The sequence below is a fragment of the Nerophis ophidion genome, linkage group LG16, assembly GCF_033978795.1.
Source record: "Nerophis ophidion isolate RoL-2023_Sa linkage group LG16, RoL_Noph_v1.0, whole genome shotgun sequence".
Taxonomy (NCBI): Eukaryota; Metazoa; Chordata; class Actinopteri; order Syngnathiformes; family Syngnathidae; genus Nerophis; species Nerophis ophidion.
The window spans coordinates 23,500,937-23,519,964 of NC_084626.1; the positions used below are offsets into that span (position 1 = coordinate 23,500,937).

A 19,028-nucleotide genomic window follows, 5' to 3' on the forward strand; every position below is an offset into this window, starting at 1 on the left:
ATGCGAAAGTCCTGATCGTTTGGTCCGCACATTTTACCGGCGATGCTAACGCAGCTATATCGGCCATGCTATGGCTATGAATAGCGTCAATAGCTATTCGCTCAATAGCTTCAATATTTTCATACTCCAACCATCTGTTTCAATACATGCGTAATCTGTTGAATCGCTTAAGTCGCTGAAATCCGAGTTTGAATCCGAGCTAATGTCGCTATATCTTGCTGTGGTATTCCCATTGTTTGTTTACATTGGCAGCACTGTGTGACGTCACAGGGAAATGGCCAGTGTCTTCGCAGAGAGTCGAAAATAAGGCACTTTAAAGCTTTATTTAGGGATATTCCGAGACCGGTAAAAGTTTGAAAAAAACTTCAAAAAATACAACAAGCCACTGGGAACTGATTTTTATTGTTTTTAACCCTTTTAAAATTGTGATAATGTTCCCCTTTAAGAGACACAACCCTTAGTAGATCAGCATTTTTCTTTAAATACATGCACACCTTTATCAGACCTATGTACAGTAAATTACCTATTCAACTTATTCACTTGACTCTTTGCTGTACCTCTATAAAAGAACAGCAACAACAAAAAGCAAACAAAGAACCGCCCCCATCTGATAATGCCGCATTATACTCGCCATAATGACTGCACAAGTCCAGATTTGGTATGACTTATTGGTATACCACTTTACATAATCAGTGGTCGGAATCAATCGACAGACTAATCAAGGGCAGGCAAGTATTGAGTAGGAGCGCCCATAAGTTATCCAAGCCTCAGGAGGTGGACAGCCACAACCCTTGTGAGTAGCGCCATCCATCAAAAAGTTTGTGACACTGAGGAGAAGAGGCCAAACAATTTGGAGAGCGGCCAATTTCAAAGAATAACCTTGAAGGCATCGTTGTGCATGTAGACCAACATAGTTTTTTACAGAAAACTTGGTCAAACCTAGGGGGTCAGCAACGTGCGGCTCTCGAGGCCGATTGGGCTCTTTAGTGCCGTCCCAAATGGCTCCCTGGAACATTTTTAAAAAAGGATTAAAAAGGGAAAACATTTTTTTTTTTGTTTTAGTATATTTTTTGTTTGAGGACAAACATGACACAAACCTTCCCGATATGTTTGTGTGTATGCTTCACTCATGAGAGTATTTGGTGAACATTATTTCGGTGGTTCTTGAACAGTTTGTTTACATGTAAAATCTTCCACTCCTTTGTCTCGTTTTTGTCCACCAAATGTTTTATACTGTGCGTGAATGCACAAAAGTGAACTTTGCTGATGTTTTTGGACTCGTTGGAGTGTGACTCAGGCCTATTTGGTCAGTGAATGTCTGCAGGCTAATCAATTAGGCTAGCTGTATCATTATGCCTCGTTTGTAGCTATATTTCATCCTCCTTGTATATAATTTAGTGTTGCATGTCACATGACACATTATCTGTAGGGACGGCGTGGCGAAGTGGGAGAGTGGCCGTGCGCAACCCGAGGGTGCCTGGATCAATCCCCACCTAGTACCAACCTCGTCACGTCCGTTGTGTCCTTGAGCAAGACACTTCACCCTTGCTCCTGATGGGTGCTGGTTAGCGCCTTGCATGGCAGCTCCCTCCATCAGTGTGTGAATGTGTGTGTGAATGTGGAAGTAGTGTCAAAGCGCTTTGAGTACCTTGAAGGTAGAAAAGCGCTATACAAGTACAACCCATTTATTATTGGCTGCATTTCTGGTTTTGTGCCATGTTGTTCCAGACCACAGCAAACGTTACCTCGCTTGCCAAAGATTGTAATACATCTATTAGAAGCAGACAGCCCTGCTGTTTCTTTGAACTTGGACACACATCTATACCTTTTGCAATTAAAAACCAGTTAGGAGTTATCTCACCTGGTTGTAAAAATGTGTAGAATAAATATTAAATGTCAACATTTTTGTCAACGAAGATTTGCTTCATAGTCATTTTTATAGTAGGCTATTATAGTTAATATAGACATTTACGTTATGTGTTGCCTTCACTATAACATTAATATACGGCTTTTCATTTTTTGCGGCTCCAAACAGATTTATTTTTCTATTTTTTTAGTCCGATATGTCTCTTTCAACGTTTTGGGTTGCCGACCCCTGGTTTTAACCGAATCAAGTCTATTTTAACACACACATTTGCAACAATTTTTTTTTTTTACATTATTCAGTTTACATTAGTCAACTGCCCAATTTGTACTTAAATAAATCACATTTTCCGACCCAACTCTGGTCTGAAAATGAAATCTTCACCTTCACATTCACCTAATAATGCCATCCAGAACAATTAGTCACCCGGTCTGTTTAATTAAAGCCGATTCAGCCTAAACTACAATTAATTAATTAAATCCACTTTAAGTCATCTATCTTCATCAGTAAATACAGTAATGGGGTTTCTTCCTTTCTTCCTTTGACAAAGACAAGTTCATCCATCTAACAAATCACAATGAAATGTAAATGTTTTGTTTTTTACACTAAAATAATTAGTCAAAATCAAAACAAAGACCAAAGTGAAAGAAAAAAAAAGACAAACAAATTAGCGATGGATGTGCTTGTCAACGTAAACCACTGTGGAGGGTCAAAATCAGGGGTGGCCCGCAGATAATGTTTTACCGGCCCGCAACACATCATTCTAAAAATACTAAAATATATATATATTTTTTTAAAATTGGCAGACCGGGGTGGTGGTTTCTCTCTTGAAGAAGGGGGACCGGAGGTTGTGTTCCAACTATGGTGGGATCACACTCCTCAGCCTTCCCGGTAAGGTTTATTCAGGTGTACTGGAGAGGAGGCTACGCCGGATAGTCCAACCTCGGATTCAGGAGGAACAGTGTGGTTTTCGTCCTGGTCGTGGAACTGTGGACCAGCTCTATACTCTCGGCAGGGTTCTTGAGGGTGCATGGGAGTTTGCCCAACCAGTCTACATGTGCTTTGTGGACTTGGAGAAGGCATTCGACCGTGTCCCTCGGGAAGTCCTGTGGGGAGTGCTCAGAGAGTATGAGGTACCGGACTGTCTTATTGTGGCGGTCCGCTCCCTGTATGATCAGTGTCAGAGCTTGGTCCGCATTGCCGGCAGTAAGTCGAACACATTTCCAGTGAGGGTTGGACTCTGCCAAGGCTGTCCTTTGTCACCCATTCTGTTCATAACTTTTATGGACAGAATTTCTAGGCGCAGTCAAGGCGTTGAGGGGTTCCTCTTTGGTGTCCACGGGATTAGGTCTCTGCTTTTTGCAGATGATGTGGTCCTGATGGCTTCATCTGACCGGGATCTTCAGCTCTCACTGGATCGGTTCGCAGCCGAGTGTGAAGCGACCGGAATGAGAATCAGCACCTCCAAGTCCGAGTCCATGGTTCTCGCCCGGAAAAGGGTGGAGTGCCATCTCCGGGTTGGGGAGGAGACCCTGCCCCAAGTGGAGGAGTTCAAGTACCTAGGAGTCTTGTTCACGAGTGAGGGAAGAGTGGATCGTGAGATCGACAGGCGGATCGGTGCGGCGTCTTCAGTAATGCGGACGTTGTACCGATCCGTTGTGGTGAAGAAGGAGCTGAGCCGGAAGGCAAAGCTCTCAATTTACCGGTCGATCTACGTTCCCATCCTCACCTATGGTCATGAGCTTTGGGTCATGACCGAAAGGATAAGATCACGGGTACAAGCGGCCCAAATGAGTTTCCTCTCCCTTAGAGATAGGGTGAGAAGCTCTGCCATCCGGGAGGAACTCAAAGTAAAGCCGCTGCTCCTCCACATGGAGAGGAGCCAGATGAGGTGGTTCGGGCATCTGGTCAGGATGCCACCCGAACGCCTCCCTAGGGAGGTGTTTAGGGCACGTCCAACCGGTAGGAGGCCACGGGGAAGACCCAGGACACGTTGGGAAGACTATGTCTCCCGGCTGGCCTGGGAACGCCTTGGGATCCCCCGGGAAGAGCTAGACGAAGTGGCTGGGGAGAGGGAAGTCTGGGTTTCCCTGCTTAGGCTGTTGCCCCCGCGACCCGACCTCGGATAAGCGGAAGAAGATGGATGGATGGATGGACAATAAAAAGTGGAACAGAAGAGCAATTTGCGGAAATGCAACGAGAAAAAGTTGCATTGTCGACTCTAATAACACCATTTTTTTAATAATTTCTCAAAAAATATTAATGAATAAAAATCAATGTTTCTATAAGTCATTGATTGATTTAAGGACAAAAAGGACATGAATAAAGCAAATATAAAAACATGAAAAATGTCAAAATCAGAAAAAAAAAATTCCATACTAATTATATACTAATACTACTTATACTAATAATCCTATTGATTGTTATTATAAATATACTAAACCAATTACAATATATATTATCTGAAGCTTTTGTAGAGATTTAAGTGTTGAATGAAAAATTTAAAAAAGCATGACCTTTTTATGACCTTTGGATCCTTAAGGGGCGGTTTAGCTCGGTTGGTAGAGCGGCTGTGCCAGCAACTTGAGGGTTGCAGGTTTGATTCCCGCTTCCGCCCTCCTAGTCACTGCCGTTGTGTCCTTGGGCAAGACACTTTACCCACCTGCTCCCAGTGCCACCCACACTGGTTTATATGTAACTTAGATATTGGGTTTCACTATGTAAAGCGCTTTGAGTCACTAGAGAAAAAGCGCTATATAAATATAATTCACAGTTACATAATAGGAAATCAAAACGCTATGTGGTAAGTGTGGAGAGGCGGAGACAACAGTCCGACAGCGAGGCAGGGCACGCCGTAGCTCGGCCCAAGATGGCGGCGAGGAGAAGTGGCCGGCAGTCTGACAGCGAGGCAGGGCACGCCGTAGCCCGGCCCAAGATGGCGGCGAGGAGGCGTGGAAGGCGAGGGAGTGGCGAGACGGGGCGTGCCGGGAGCGACGCCGCAATCAAGATCAGGTGCGTGGATTGCGCACCTGGGGACAATTAATTAATCCTCTCGCACTGTATAAAAGAGCGACAGCCGTGAATGTCAGGAGGAAAGGCGGAGAGACGAGAATGAGCCAGAGGGAAGCTGATGTAGAGAGAGAGAGAGACTGAGAGCGCGAGAGAGGCGACGACACCCGAAGCATAACGGCAAGCGGAAGAGCAAGCGGCAGACGGAGCAGCTGAAAAGCAGTCTTTATTGAAAAATAAAGGAGTCTAAATGTGTCGCCGCTATGTCCTTCCTTGACGGTCCTTGGAACCCACACGATGGCTTGAGAAGTCTGTCACAGTAGGTTACTCCGGACGTTATCTCCTTATGCTGTTGACTATTTTTTTCATACGTTTGTTGATGTGGAAATAGTTGCCTCTGCATTTTGTGGGCGTGGCGCCGAATGGAGATGTCGAAATGCGAAGTAAGCACTCTATTTTCCAAATGATGCTACATATTGGCAGTAATGCTACTTTTTGTAGCAACGCTTTTGCTCCACCCTTGACAAGTTACAGTTGAAGCCGAATTAATTCTTCCTCCATTCGCACCTTCTTTCTCTCGTATTACCACTCGCACGGCTCTGCTAGCATCACAGCTAATGTTACCCATGCTGCTACCTCTCTGCTCCGCCAGGGCGTATACGTATGTGACGTCTTTCGTGACAGTATGTGACGTGTGCAAAAAGGTGCGCTTGCTGTCTGTTAAATAAATAAATAAAAAAATCTAATCAATTTTGCTATGAATTATTGACCTATTTAGGGATCCAATTACTTCACATTAAATATTTCACTTTGAAAATCTTTTTCAAAGTGAAATATTGTATATTTTGTATTTTGCCTCGAAAAATAGGGTTTCGACAAAAAGCTCGTAAAAAGTAAAAAAATTAACAAAGTAGAATTAGCAATTAAAGGGTTTTATGAAAAAAATAATTTATGACATATTTTGAACCTTGTTTAAGACTGAAGCCCTTCTGGGTCCTTAAGACCTAACTTGAGGGAGCCCCAACAATTTAAAAAAAAAAAGTGTATATTGTAGTGGTTTTGAAAATAAAAAAATATAAACTTTCCCCCCGCGTGCTTTGATTTTTCAGTGTTGAAGTTTAGAAACTCCCGGTCAAAATGATGCTTAAACCATCTTCTAAATAGACGGTGTACACCCGGAGTTGTAAATGATGGCTTCCATTTTGCAGCTGACATATTTAATGCCCTTTGGGTTTATTAGAAAGGTAAGTATGTCTTCTGTCTAATCAAAGTCAAATTAGATGGAAAGCTCATTCCAAACCAAAAAGGTCACCCTTAATGGAGAGAAATAGGGTGGGTGTTGAGACATTTATTTCCTCCAGGAAGTTCACAGGTGTGAATTGTGCCAAACTGGAAGAGAATATTCTGCTACAAATAAGAGTTTTTGTTCTTTGTCACCCCAGAGTTTCTATTAAGGCGGTCATGACGATCTCCTGTAAATATTCGCCTCGGCATAAAACCATGTAAAGAAATAAAGTAATAATTTAGCAAGGGTAAGAATGGGACGTATGATACTGGGCCCTAGATGCAGTTCTGTGTATGGGGCCCCATTCTGCCATGTGCTGACTTGAAAAGAGCTTTGCAGAATATTTAAAGGGGAATTGCACTTTTTGGGGGGAATTTTGCATATTGTTCACAATTATTGTGAAAGACATGACGACGGATGGATTTTTTTTTAATGCATTCTAAATTTGAAACAAACTTTTGGGAGTCCTTCAATTCTGCCTAAAGAGACCCTGAAAAACATAGTAATGTTGGGAGGATGTTTCTTCAGGGGGGGGGGGATAATTGAGGCTTGGGACGCTATGCTGTCAGATACAAAGCTGGCCATGACAATATATATATATATATATATATATATATACACACATACGCTGCAATGAGGTGGCCACTTGTCCAGGGTGTACGCCGCCTTCCGTCCGATTGTAGCAGAGATAGGCACCAGCGCCCCCCGCGACCCCAAAGGGAATAAGCGGTAGAAAATGGATGGATTGATGGATACATACATACATACATACATACACACGGACGGACGGACGGACGGACGGACGGACGGACGGACGGACGGACGGACGGACGGACGGACGGACGGACGGACGGACGGACGGACGGACGGACGGACGGACGGACGGACGGACGGACGGACGGACGGACGGACGGACGGACGGACGGACGGACGGACGGACGGACGGACGGACGGACGGACGGACGGACGGACGGACGGACGGACGGACGCACGCACGCACGCACGCACGCACGCACGCACGCACGCACGCACGCACGCACGCACGCACGCACGCACGCACGCACGCACGCACGCACGCACGCACGCACGCACGCACGCACGCACGCACGCACGCACGCACGCACGCACGCACGCACGCACGCACGCACGCACGCACGCACGCACGCACGCACGCACGCACGCACGCACGCACGCACGCACGCACGCACGCACGCACGCACGCACGCACGCACGCACGCACGCACGCACGCACGCACGCACGCACGCACGCACGCACGCACGCACGCACGCACACACACACACACACACACACACACACACACACACACACACACACACACAGTACAGGCCAAATGTGTGGACATACATACTCCACATTCAATCTTTTTTCTTTATATTCATGACTATTTACATTGTAGATTGTCACTGAAGGCATCAAAACTATGAATGAACACATGTGGAGTTATGAACTTGACAGAAAAACGGGAAATAACTGAAAACATGTTTTATATTCTAGTTTCTTTAAAATAGCCACCCTTTGCTCTGATTACTGCTTTGCACACTCGATGAGCTTCAAGCACACCTGTGGAGTGAACACCATTCCAGGAGAATACCTCTTGAGGCTCATCAACAGAATGCCAAGAGTGTGCAAAGCAGTAATCAGAGCGAAGGGTGGCTATTTTGAAAAATATAAATATATATATATATATATATATATATATATATATATATATATATATATGAATATAAAACATGTTTTCTGTGACAATCTGTCACTTAATTTCTGATAGTTTTTCGTGTTTTGTACTTTATTTCCTGTTCAGTGCTCTTATTTTGTTATACTTCCTGTTTACTCCGCTGAGCACTGTTTTTGTCACACTCGCCGTTGATTGGCAGCGGTCCTCAGCTGCTGTCAATCAACATAGGTCTATTTATGTTTCACTCCAGCACTCCTCAGTGCTCAAAGTTAATATCATGTTGAGAACGTTACTTTGCACGACTGCTTTATGTTTGCTTTTGTTATTTTCTTATGTGTATTAAATTCCTCTTACCTTCACTCAACTCTCCTGGGTTCTTGCATACTCGGGGACACACAACTGCAGCCATGCGACATCCCAACATTTTCAGTTATTTCACCTTTTACTTTTATTAAGTACATAACTCCACATGTGTTCATTCATAATTTTGATGCCTTCAGGGACAATCTGCAATGTAAATAGTCATGAAAATATAGAAAACACATTGAATGAGAAGGTGTGTCCAAACTTTTATATATATATATATATATATATATATATATATATATAAAAACATACAAACACACATCTATCCTTCCATTTTCTACCTCTTATATTACATACATACATACATACATACACATATATATACATGCATGCTGTATGCGCACACACACGCACAGCTTTATATATGTATATATCTATTTTTTTGTCATCGTTGTCCCCCTCTGCCCCCCACCCCCTTCTTTATATTACCCCGTGCTCCAGTCTGGCCTACCACAAAATATATCCCAACATCCATCATCCATCCATCCATTTCTACTGCTTTTATGTCAAATACAAATAAGGCAACGATAGAAGTATCCCACACTTTTGTAAAGTAGATCTGCACAGCAATCGGCATGTACATCAACAATATGATCTGCCTGAGCGGCTAGACAGATCTTTTTTTCGTAGCTTGAGACGTCCCGTGGGTCAGATTGTGGGCACCATTGCTCTATTTAGTCAAGTTTGATGTCCACTTGGTGCCGCGTCAGAGCTGTTAATCCAGTGCGGCTAAAGCTCCAATGCTACCTGTGCTGGCAGCAATTGGAGGCTATTCAGACTCATGTCAAAGTCCGTGTCCGTGCGAGGGGGTCGAGATCAGCGTAGGCAGTCGAGATCCAGGGGGAGTCCAAGGAAACGAGACACACAGCTCGAACCCAACTGCCAGCACAGGTAGCATCGTGTCGCACTTCGTCAAATAATTAAATACATTTGTTGTTTTGCAGGTTTTTGAGGGCATCGACCGGAAACATGCTTGCATATTGGCTTAATTTGTCCTATATCACTTTGGTGATACCCAGACCACCAGCACACAGCTGATTTTGAGTAACCCTTTGTATCAACAACAGACTCATTTTATGACGTTAACTCCTTTCATTCATCCATCTTCTACCGCTTATTCCCTTCAGGGTCGCGGGGGGGCGCTGGAGCTTATCTCAGCTACAATCGGGCGGAAGGCACGGTACACCCCGGACAAGTCGCCACCTCATCGCAGACGTTAACTCCTTCTCCAAGTGCCATCCATCCATCCATTTTCTACCGCTTATTCCCTTTCGGAGTCGCGGGGGGCGCTGGCACCTATTTCAGCTACAATCGGGCGGAAGGCGGGGTACACCCTGGACAAGTCGCCACCTCATCGCAGGGCTAACACAAATAGACAGACAACATTCACACACTAGGGCCAATCAACCTATCCCCAGGTGCATGTCTTTGGAGGTGGGAGGGGCCTATCCCCAGGTGCATGTCTTTGGAAGTGGGAGGAAGCCGGAGTACCCGGAAGGGAACCCACGCATTCACGGGGAGAACATGCAAACTCCACACAGAAAGATCCCGAGCCTGGATTTGAACCCAGGACTGCAGGAACTTCGTATTGTGAGGCAGACGCACTAACCCCTCTGCCACCGTGAAGCCCTTCTCCAAGTGATTGACGACAATTCGCTCTCCACGGCTCTGCGTTTATCTCAAGTTCCGTCAATTTGTTTACGGCCTGCGAAGTACCGTAACCTTACAACTACAAATTGGGCCGGAAAAGGTCGATTCTGATTGGTTGTTGTCACGGACATTTCTGCCATGTTTGATCAAGTTCATAATGCCGGCAGCTGATCATAGTGATCGCCCTGAAAATCGATCCCGATCATTGATAACGATCATATAATTGCCCATTCCTACCGGAGACGTATTAGCGGCCTTGCCCACAGACGACTAAACCTTAAAATGTAATCTGGGCAGGTCATCGCTCACGTGCCAATGTCATCATTCTTGGCTGTCCAATAATTGGAGCACGGGGGCACTTATTGACTTTTTCTTGCTCAAGGAATATAAAGTAGAGGGGCTGTCATTCTCATCAAGCCTCGCTATGTAATGTGGTATCAAGACGCCAGGTCCCACCAAATATACATTGATTGATTGCCAGAAGCCTGTGGAAACAACTCTAAATAAAGTGATGTCTAACTAAGATAAACAACTATCTATATACAGTACAATATGTATTGTGCTTATTTTTTAAGGGGGTGAGATATTGTATCATAGAAGGTTGTTCTATTATTATTCCCATTTCTGACACACTGCTCCTGAATTTTAAATCCCACCACTGTCTGACTGCATCCAGGGCAGACGGTGGGACGCTGAAGCTGCATGGGGGAGGGGGTTGAGTGTCTCTAATACGCCCATAATATTTCATGTTAATGTCATTTGTGTCGTTTTAAGCCATAGGAGGCTTAAAAACCCAACCCAGGTTCGGCAACTTGTTGTAGATCCTCGGCTACTGCAGTCAATCGATGTTTATTCAACCCTGGGGTTATCCCCATACCAATATTTTGGTACCGGTACCAGTACAAAAATGTATTTCTGTCGAGTCTTTGTGATCATGGTCTGTTTAGTTATGTTCTGTTTTTGACTCCATTAGTTCCTGTTTTTGCGCACCCAGGTTTGTTTTGTTTCCATGCCTACCAATCAGTTATGTGTTCACGACTCACGCACCTGATTTGTCTCGAATCACGCACCTGTCATCACTGCACCTATTTAAGCCTGTAGTTGCCAGGCAGTCAGCCTGGCGACATCACCCTCTATCACTTCCTACACACCCATGTTATCCATGCCGATGATCCGTGCTCTTTCTCGGTCACAGTAAGTCAGTTGTTCATAGTTCTGCCATTGCGCAAGTTTTTGTTTTCATAGCCAAGTTTGCTTTCTGCCTTTCGCGCGCCTTTTGTTTGGTCCTTTTTATAGTAAAATGTAAATATGTCTTTACCGTCACGCCGAGTCCGCTCCAATTGCTTTGCACCATGGGAAAACAAATCACTCGGGGCGGTATAGCTCGGTTGGTTGAGTGGCCGTGCCAGCAGCTTGAGGGTTGCAGGTTTGATTCCCGCTTCCGCCATCCTAGTCACTGCCGTTGTGTCCTTGGGCAAGACACTTTACCCACCTGCTCCCAGTGCCACCCACACTGGTTTAAATGGAACTTAGATATTGGGTTTCACTATGTAAAGCGCTTTGAGTCACTAGAGAAAAGCGCTATATAAATATAATTCACTTCACTCCAAAGTCATACTCATGACAATTTCGATACTTTTCGAGATAAAGGGGACCACAAAAAGGGCATTATTGGCTTTATTTCAACAACAAAAATCTCAGGGTACATTAAATGTATGTTTTTTTATTGCAATCGAAGAACAATGTTGGCCCTAAATAAAATAACATACCAGAGAACTTGTCTTTTAGTAGTAAGTAAGCAAACAAAGGCTCTTAATTAGTCCGCTGACATATGCAGTAACATATTGTGTTATTTCTTATTCAATAATTTTGTCATTATTATAAAGGACAAGCTGTAAAAATTGATTATTATTCCACTTGTTCATTTACTGTTAATATCTACACTTCTGTTAAAATGCAATAATCACTTGTTATTTTGTTGATTGGAAGCTTTACATTAGTTTTGGATGATACCATGAATATATATTATAAATATAATATATATATACTACTATTTAGTGGTCAATTGTATGGAATATGTACTGTACTGTGCAATCTACTAATAAAAGTTTCAATCAATCAATCAATCAATCAAAAAGTCAGTGTTGTCTAGAACTTGGCAGAGTAACCGTGTAATACTCTTCCATATCAGTAGGTGGCAGCAGGTAGCTAATTGCTTTGTAGATGTCGGAAACAGCGGGAGGCAGTGTGCAGGTAAAAAGGTGTCTAATGCTGATACCAAAAATAAACAAAAGGTGGGTGTCCCTAAGAAAAGGCATTGAAGCTCAGGGAAGGCTATGCAGAAACCAAACTAAAACTGAACTGGCTGCAAAGTAAACAAAAACAGAATGCTGGACGACAGCAAAGACTTACTGTGGAGCAAAGACGGCGTCCACAAAGTATATCCGAACGTGACATGACAATCGAGAACGTCCATACAACAACTGAAATAGTCTTGATTGCTAAAACAAAGTAGATGCGGGAAATATGGCTAAAAAATGACTTGATTAACGTGGACCCCGAGTTAAACAAGTTAAAAAAACGTATAGGGGTGCTACCATTTCGTGGTCAATTGTATGGAATATGTACTGTACTGTGCAATCTACTGATAAAAGTTTCAATCAATCAATCAAAAAGTCAGTGTTGTCTAGAACTTGGCAGAGTAACCATGTAATACTATTCCATATCAGTAGGTGGCAGCAGGTAGCTAATTGCTTTGTAGATGTCGGAAACAGCGGGAGGCAGTGTGCAGGTAAAAAGGTGTCTAATGCTGATACCAAAAATAAACAAAAGGTGTCCCTAAGAAAAGGCATTGAAGCTTAGGGAAGGCTATGCAGAACCAAACTAAAACTGAACTGGCTACAAAGTAAACAAAAACAGAATGCTGGACGACAGCAAAGACTTACTGTGGAGCAAAGATGGCGTCCACAAAGTATATCCGAACGTGACATGACAATCGAGAACGTCCACACAACAACTGAAATAGTCTTGATTGCTAAAACAAAGTGGATGCGGGAAATATGGCTAAAAAATGACTTGATTAACGTGGACCCTGAGTTAAACAAGTTAAAAAAAACGTATTGGGGTGTTACCATTTCGTGGTCAATCGTATGGAATATGTACTGTATTGTGCAATCTACTGATAAAAGTTTCAATCAATCAATCACAAAGTCAGTGTTGTCTAGAACTTGGCAGAGTAACCGTGTAATACTCTTCCATATCAGTAGGTGGCAGCAGGTAGCTAACTGCTTTGTAGATTTCGGAACTAGCGGGAGGCAGTGTGCAGGTAAAAAGGTGTCTAATGCTGATACCAAAAATAAACAAAAGGTGTCCCTAAGAAAAGGCATTGAAGCTTAGGAAAGGCTATGCAGAACGAAACAAAAACTGAACTGGCTGCAAAGTAAACAAAAACAGAATGCTAGACGACAGCAAAGACTTACTGTGGAGCAAAGATGGCGTCCACAAAGTATATCCGAACGTGACATGACAATCGAGAACGTCCACACAACAACTGAAATAGTCTTGATTGCTAAAACAAAGTGGATGCGGGAAATATGGCTAAAAAATGACTTGATTAACGTGGACCCCGAGTTAAACAAGTTAAAAAAAACGTATTGGGGTGCTACCATTTTGTGGTCAATTGTATGGAATATGTACTGTATTGTGCAATCTACTGATAAAAGTTTCAATCGATCATTGCTCAAAGGAAGACATGAAACTGCTGCAGGAAAATACCAAAAAAAGAGAAAAAAGCCACCAAAATAGGAGCGCAAGACAAGAAGTAAAACACTACACACAGGAAAAGAGCAAAAAAAGTCCAAATAAGTCAGGGCGTGATGTGACAGGTGGTGACAGTACACCTACTTTGAGACAAGAGCTATAGTGATGCATGCTTGGTTATGCTTTAAAGTCATATTCAACAACAATTTTTTACTGCCAACTCAGTTTCGTTTGTTAATGATTTCTGCTGGTGGTGCGCCTCCGCATTTTTTCCAACGCAAAAAAATGTGCGGTATAGCTCGGTTGGTAGAGTGGCCGTGCCAGCAACTTGAGGGTTGCAGGTTCGATTCCCGCTTCCGCCATCCTAGTCACTGCCGTTGTGTCCTTGGGCAAGACACTTTACCCACCTGCTCCCAGTGCCACCCACACTGCTTTAAATGTAACTTAGATATTGGGTTCCACTATGTAAAGCGCTTTGAGTCACTAGAGAAAAGCGCTATATAAATATAATTCACTTCACTTGGCTCAAAAAAGGTTGAAAAACACTGGACTAGATACGCTCTTGTACTTGGTATCATGACAGTGGATGTCAGGTGTATCTCCACCCATTCATATTTTTAAAGCCTTCAGTGACTATCTACAATGTAAATAGTCATGAAAATAAAGAAAAAAACTTTAAAATGAGAAGATGTTTCCAAACTTTTGGCTTCTAGGTACAATACAGTACTATTTCCACAATCACCCAGATGGTGGGAGCTGCCATGCAAGGCCCTAACCAAGACACATCAGGAGCAAGGGTGAAGTGTTTTGCTCAAGAACACAACGTTTGTGTTTAGGATGGAAGAAGCCGGAGATCGAACCAGGAACCCTCAGGTTGCTGGCACGGCTACTCTACCAACTAATCCAGGGCGTGATTGGTCTCGTTTTTAGAATTGCCTGGTAAGAAGTGAAGTGAATTATATTTATATAGCACTTTTCTCAAGTGACTCAAAGCGCTTTACATAGTGAAACCCAATATCTAAGTTACATTTAAACCAGTGTGGGTGGCACTGGGAGCAGGTGGGTAAAGTGTCTTGCCCAAGGACACAACGGCAGTGACTAGGATGGCGGAAGCGGAAATCGAACCTGCAACCCTCAAATTGCTGGCACGGCCGCTCTACCAACCGAGCTATGCCGCCCCATACACACATTCACCAAGATGGTGGGCCCATGCAAGGTCCTAACCAAGACACATCAGGAGCAAGGGTGAAGTGTTTTGCTCAAGGACATAACGTTTGTGTTTAGGATGGAAGAAGCCGGATATCGAACCAGGAACCCTCAGGTTGCTGACACGGCTACTCTACCAACCAATCCAGGGCGTGATTGGTCTCGTTTTTAGAATTGCCTGGTAAGAAGTGAAGTGAATTATATTTATATAGCACTTTTCTCAAGTGACTCAAAGCGCTTTACATAGTGAAACCCAATATCTAAGTTACATTTAAACCAGTGTGGGTGGCACTGGGAGCAGGTGGGTAAAGTGTCTTGCCCAAGGACACAACGGCAGTGACTAGGATGGCGGAAGCGGAAATCGAACGTGCAACCCTCAAATTGCTGGCACGGCCGCTCTACCAACCGAGCTATGCCGCCCCATACACACATTCACCAAGATGGTGGGCCCATGCAAGGTCCTAACCAAGACACATCAGGAGCAAGGGTGAAGTGTTTTGCTCAAGGACATAACGTTTGTGTTTAGGATGGAAGAAGCCGGATATCGAACCAGGAACCCTCAGGTTGCTGGCACGGCTACTCTACCCACCAATCCAGGGTGTGATTGGTCTCGTTATTAGAACTGCCTGGTAAGAGTGTGTGTTCCAAGTAGTGTGATGGTAAGATATAAACTATATCAAGGCTGAGGGGTTAGTGCGTCTGCCTCACAATACGAAGGTCCTGAGTAGTTAGGGTTCAATCCCGGGCTCGGGATCTTTCTGTGTGGAGTTTGCATGTTCTCCCCGTGAGTGCGTGGGTTCCCTCCGGGTACTCCGGCTTCCTCCTACTTCCAAAGACATGCACCTGGGGATAGGTTGATTGGCAACACTAAATTGGCCCTAGTGTGTGAATGCTGTCCGTCTATCTGTGTTGGCCCTGCAATGAGGTGGCGACTTGTCCAGGGTGTACGCCGCCTTCCGCCCGATTGTAGCTGAGATAGACACCAGCGCCCCCCGCGACCCCAAAGGGAATAAGCGGTAGAAAATGGATAGATGGACGGATAAAGCTATATCAATGCTGACAATGATAAACAACAATAGAATGGTATGGCTCTTTTGGTATTTGGAGTTACTTTCCAAAAATCCACTCAACAAAGACCAATAATTAGTACTCACATGCAAATGTTAGACTGGCCTCTCGGCTGACGATTGTCCCGAAAGTATTGGCGGCAAGGCACTGATATGTTCCGGCATCTTGGTCTTTGCTCAGATGACTGATTCTGAGGTTGCCTCCAGACAGGCTGTAGTGAGATCCAGAACGGGGACTGAGTTCTGTGCCGTTAAGTTTCCATCTAAAAAGACAAAAGTAACAAAAGATGAGTGATTATTAAAACATGCATTGTTGACGGGTGGACTGGCACCGTGATTTTTTGCAAAGGACAAGAGGATGACACAAGAGTACTGTGCTCTTGTGTCATCCTTTTGTGTTCCCTCTTGTTTTCACTTATTATATTTTTTTGCCTTTTGGTCCAGGACCCTTTGGGACTGTGTGACCTCCGTGGTGCTTTTTTTGTGGACTTCTGGATCTGCCTCCCGGGACCCTTTTGGCCATGGAGACCAGCTGCTGGGCGTCTGCCACACCGGAGTCGGTTTGGAGGGACTGGAGGAGATGTGGATGAGGGGACAGGACTGCGGAGCTAGCACTGAGCGCTGGGACGGAGAGTCTTCGCGGTGTCTTGGCTGGGTGAGCAGGTGTCGGACACCTCAGTCACCTTGGACGTATCCTCGCTCATCCATGCGGACTGGACACTGGCCGAGAGTGGAGTCGGCGGTCTTGGTTGCTTTGCTGGGTCTGCTCCTTTCTCTGGCCATGCTGCCTCCACCCCAGCAGACGATGGCGTGGAACACCGCAGAGGCCACCACAGTGGATATGTTTCTTTTACTTTTTATTCATAGCTGTATGTAGAAGTGTCTGCTTGTATCTGCTGCTTTAATGTCTTTAATGTCCTCTATGTTCTTTGATGTTTCCCTCTTACACACATGTGAGAGGGATGTGTACTATGGCTATGAGTTGTTGTTTTTCCTTGGCCTAAGTCTGCACCCCCTCTCCAGGGCCCAGGCTAAGACAGATTTTTTTATTTTATTTTAATCTTCTATTTTTTTTTCTCCCATTCCCCCACCCTTGTTTACCTGTATCTCATCTTTTTTGTAAGGGGCGCTGGAAGCCCGCAGACCCGTCAGCGATCCTGTTCTGTCTCCCTGTAATGTTTTGTCTGATCTTGAATGGGATTTTGCTGAAAATTTCAATTTTCCTGAAGGAACTCTCCTGACGGAATAAACAAAGTACTATCTAATCTAATCTAAGGAGGAAGACTGTCATTTGTCTGAAACAAGGGTGGCCATCATTTTTATCCTGTAGTAAAGTTAAAGTACCAATGATTGTCACACACACACTAGATGTGCCCGGAATTATTTTTGGTGATTTAACCCCCAATTCCAACCCTTAATGCTGAGTGCCAAGCAGGGAGGTAATGGCTCCCATTTTTATAGTCTTTGGTATGACTCACAACCTGCCGATCTCAGGGTGGACACTCCAACCACTGAGTAGGTAGTAATCCCGGCATCAGTGAACCACGGCGGTGCCTTTGACTTGTCGTCCTGGTAATACATCGCCGCTCATACGCCTTTCCAAACTCAAACAGCAAAAAACGTCATCATTATGTTTACCATTATAAATCATCAGCAAGGAGTATAATTAACTCGAAATGGCAACAGATTCTCCAATAACTCCGCAGCCATGCAGCACATTTGAAGAAAACAGATGGGAGAGAGTACCGGTAATCAAAACAATTTAAAAACAAAACGGATTTGACTCATGTATTGGTGGTATACGGCAGAATAGGACACTTTTTGCGTACTGCTAGGGTGGAGAATGCATATTTTTTTAAGTCTTCTTTCTTTATCCATAGTTATGTTCAAATCAGGGCAGCACGGTGTTAGAAGGGTTAGTACAATGCCTCACAATACGAAGGTCCTGAGTAGTCCTGAGTTCAACCCCGGACTCGGGATCTTTCTGTGTGGAGTTTGCATCTTCTCCCCATGTCTGCGTGGGTTCCCTGCAGGTTATCCGGCTTCCTCCCACTTCCAAAGACATGCACCTGAGGATAGGTTGATTGGCAACACTAAATTGGCCCTAGTGTGTGAATGTGAGTGTGAATGTTGTCTGAGGTGGCGACTTGTCCAGGGTGTTCACCGCCTTCCGCCGCCCTAATTCAGCTGAGATAGGCTCCGGCAACCCCTTGCGACCCCGATAGGGACAAGCGGTATAAAATGGATGGATGAATGTTTAAAGAGGCTAACATATACCCTCATGTACACTTTGTGCTTTTTCCTTATGTCCGTTAGTAAACTCTGTGTTTCATCTTGAAGGCACTGGAATGTCTATTGTGAGTATAATGTACCCCCTTTTTGTGGAGGAGACCTTATCAGTTTAGAAATAAAGGCTGCATTTCTTTATGGGCGGGAGAGGGCTGTTTTCATACTAAATAAGCTGACTCTTCAGACCGCTTTTTGATGCAAATATAGCATAGTAAGGACTGGTCTCCTAAAACTTCAGTAAATCTTGATAGTATTGCTATTCCGTCTCGGTGGTCCTTCTTACTCAACACTAGGAATGTGAATCAGTACTGAATCATAATTTAATCAAGGTACACAAGTAGGAGTTGATTTGCATGTCAAAATGCTTTAACTTAACGACACACCGTTCTTTTGATAACTTCGTCTTTCATAGCCCTTCTCCGTAAATGAGTCTCCAGAGACGCATTACGACACCAAAATATGAAAGCGCCTGAGGAACGGTGGCTGTTTTCTCACAGGAATACTGCAACGATTCACACATGACCGAAATAGAACAAACACAAAGATTGTTTTCGTTCTTTCTTCGAGTGTGTGTGTATCTTGGGATGGGTATTTTTCTTTATCCATGCAGAGTGGGCAGATAAGGAAAAGATGGCGCTCCAAAGATTGTTTGAAGATCGTTTGATTATGAAAATAACAAATGGTGAAGCATATTTTTGTCATCTTTCTTTATGGTTATACCCGGATTTCAGACAACCCTGACTGTAAGGCAACCTCAATTTGTAAGACCCTTTTTTGGAAAAAAAAATATACTAAGACTTGTTTTAATCATGTTCAATATGATCAGTATCGGTTAT

General features: G+C 44.1%; 1 protein-coding gene across 2 annotated transcripts in view; it reads right to left on the reverse strand.

Annotated features, from left to right (window-relative positions):
• Window positions 1-19,028, reverse strand: part of LOC133535176 (contactin-4-like) — a 645,232-nt gene that overhangs the window by 293,253 nt on the left and 332,951 nt on the right. For both annotated transcript variants that reach the window (XM_061874742.1, XM_061874741.1), the window contains one exon: window positions 15,991-16,166. In XM_061874742.1, coding sequence (XP_061730726.1) covers window positions 15,991-16,166 — 176 coding nt within the window. The remainder of the gene's footprint in view (window positions 1-15,990; window positions 16,167-19,028) is intronic.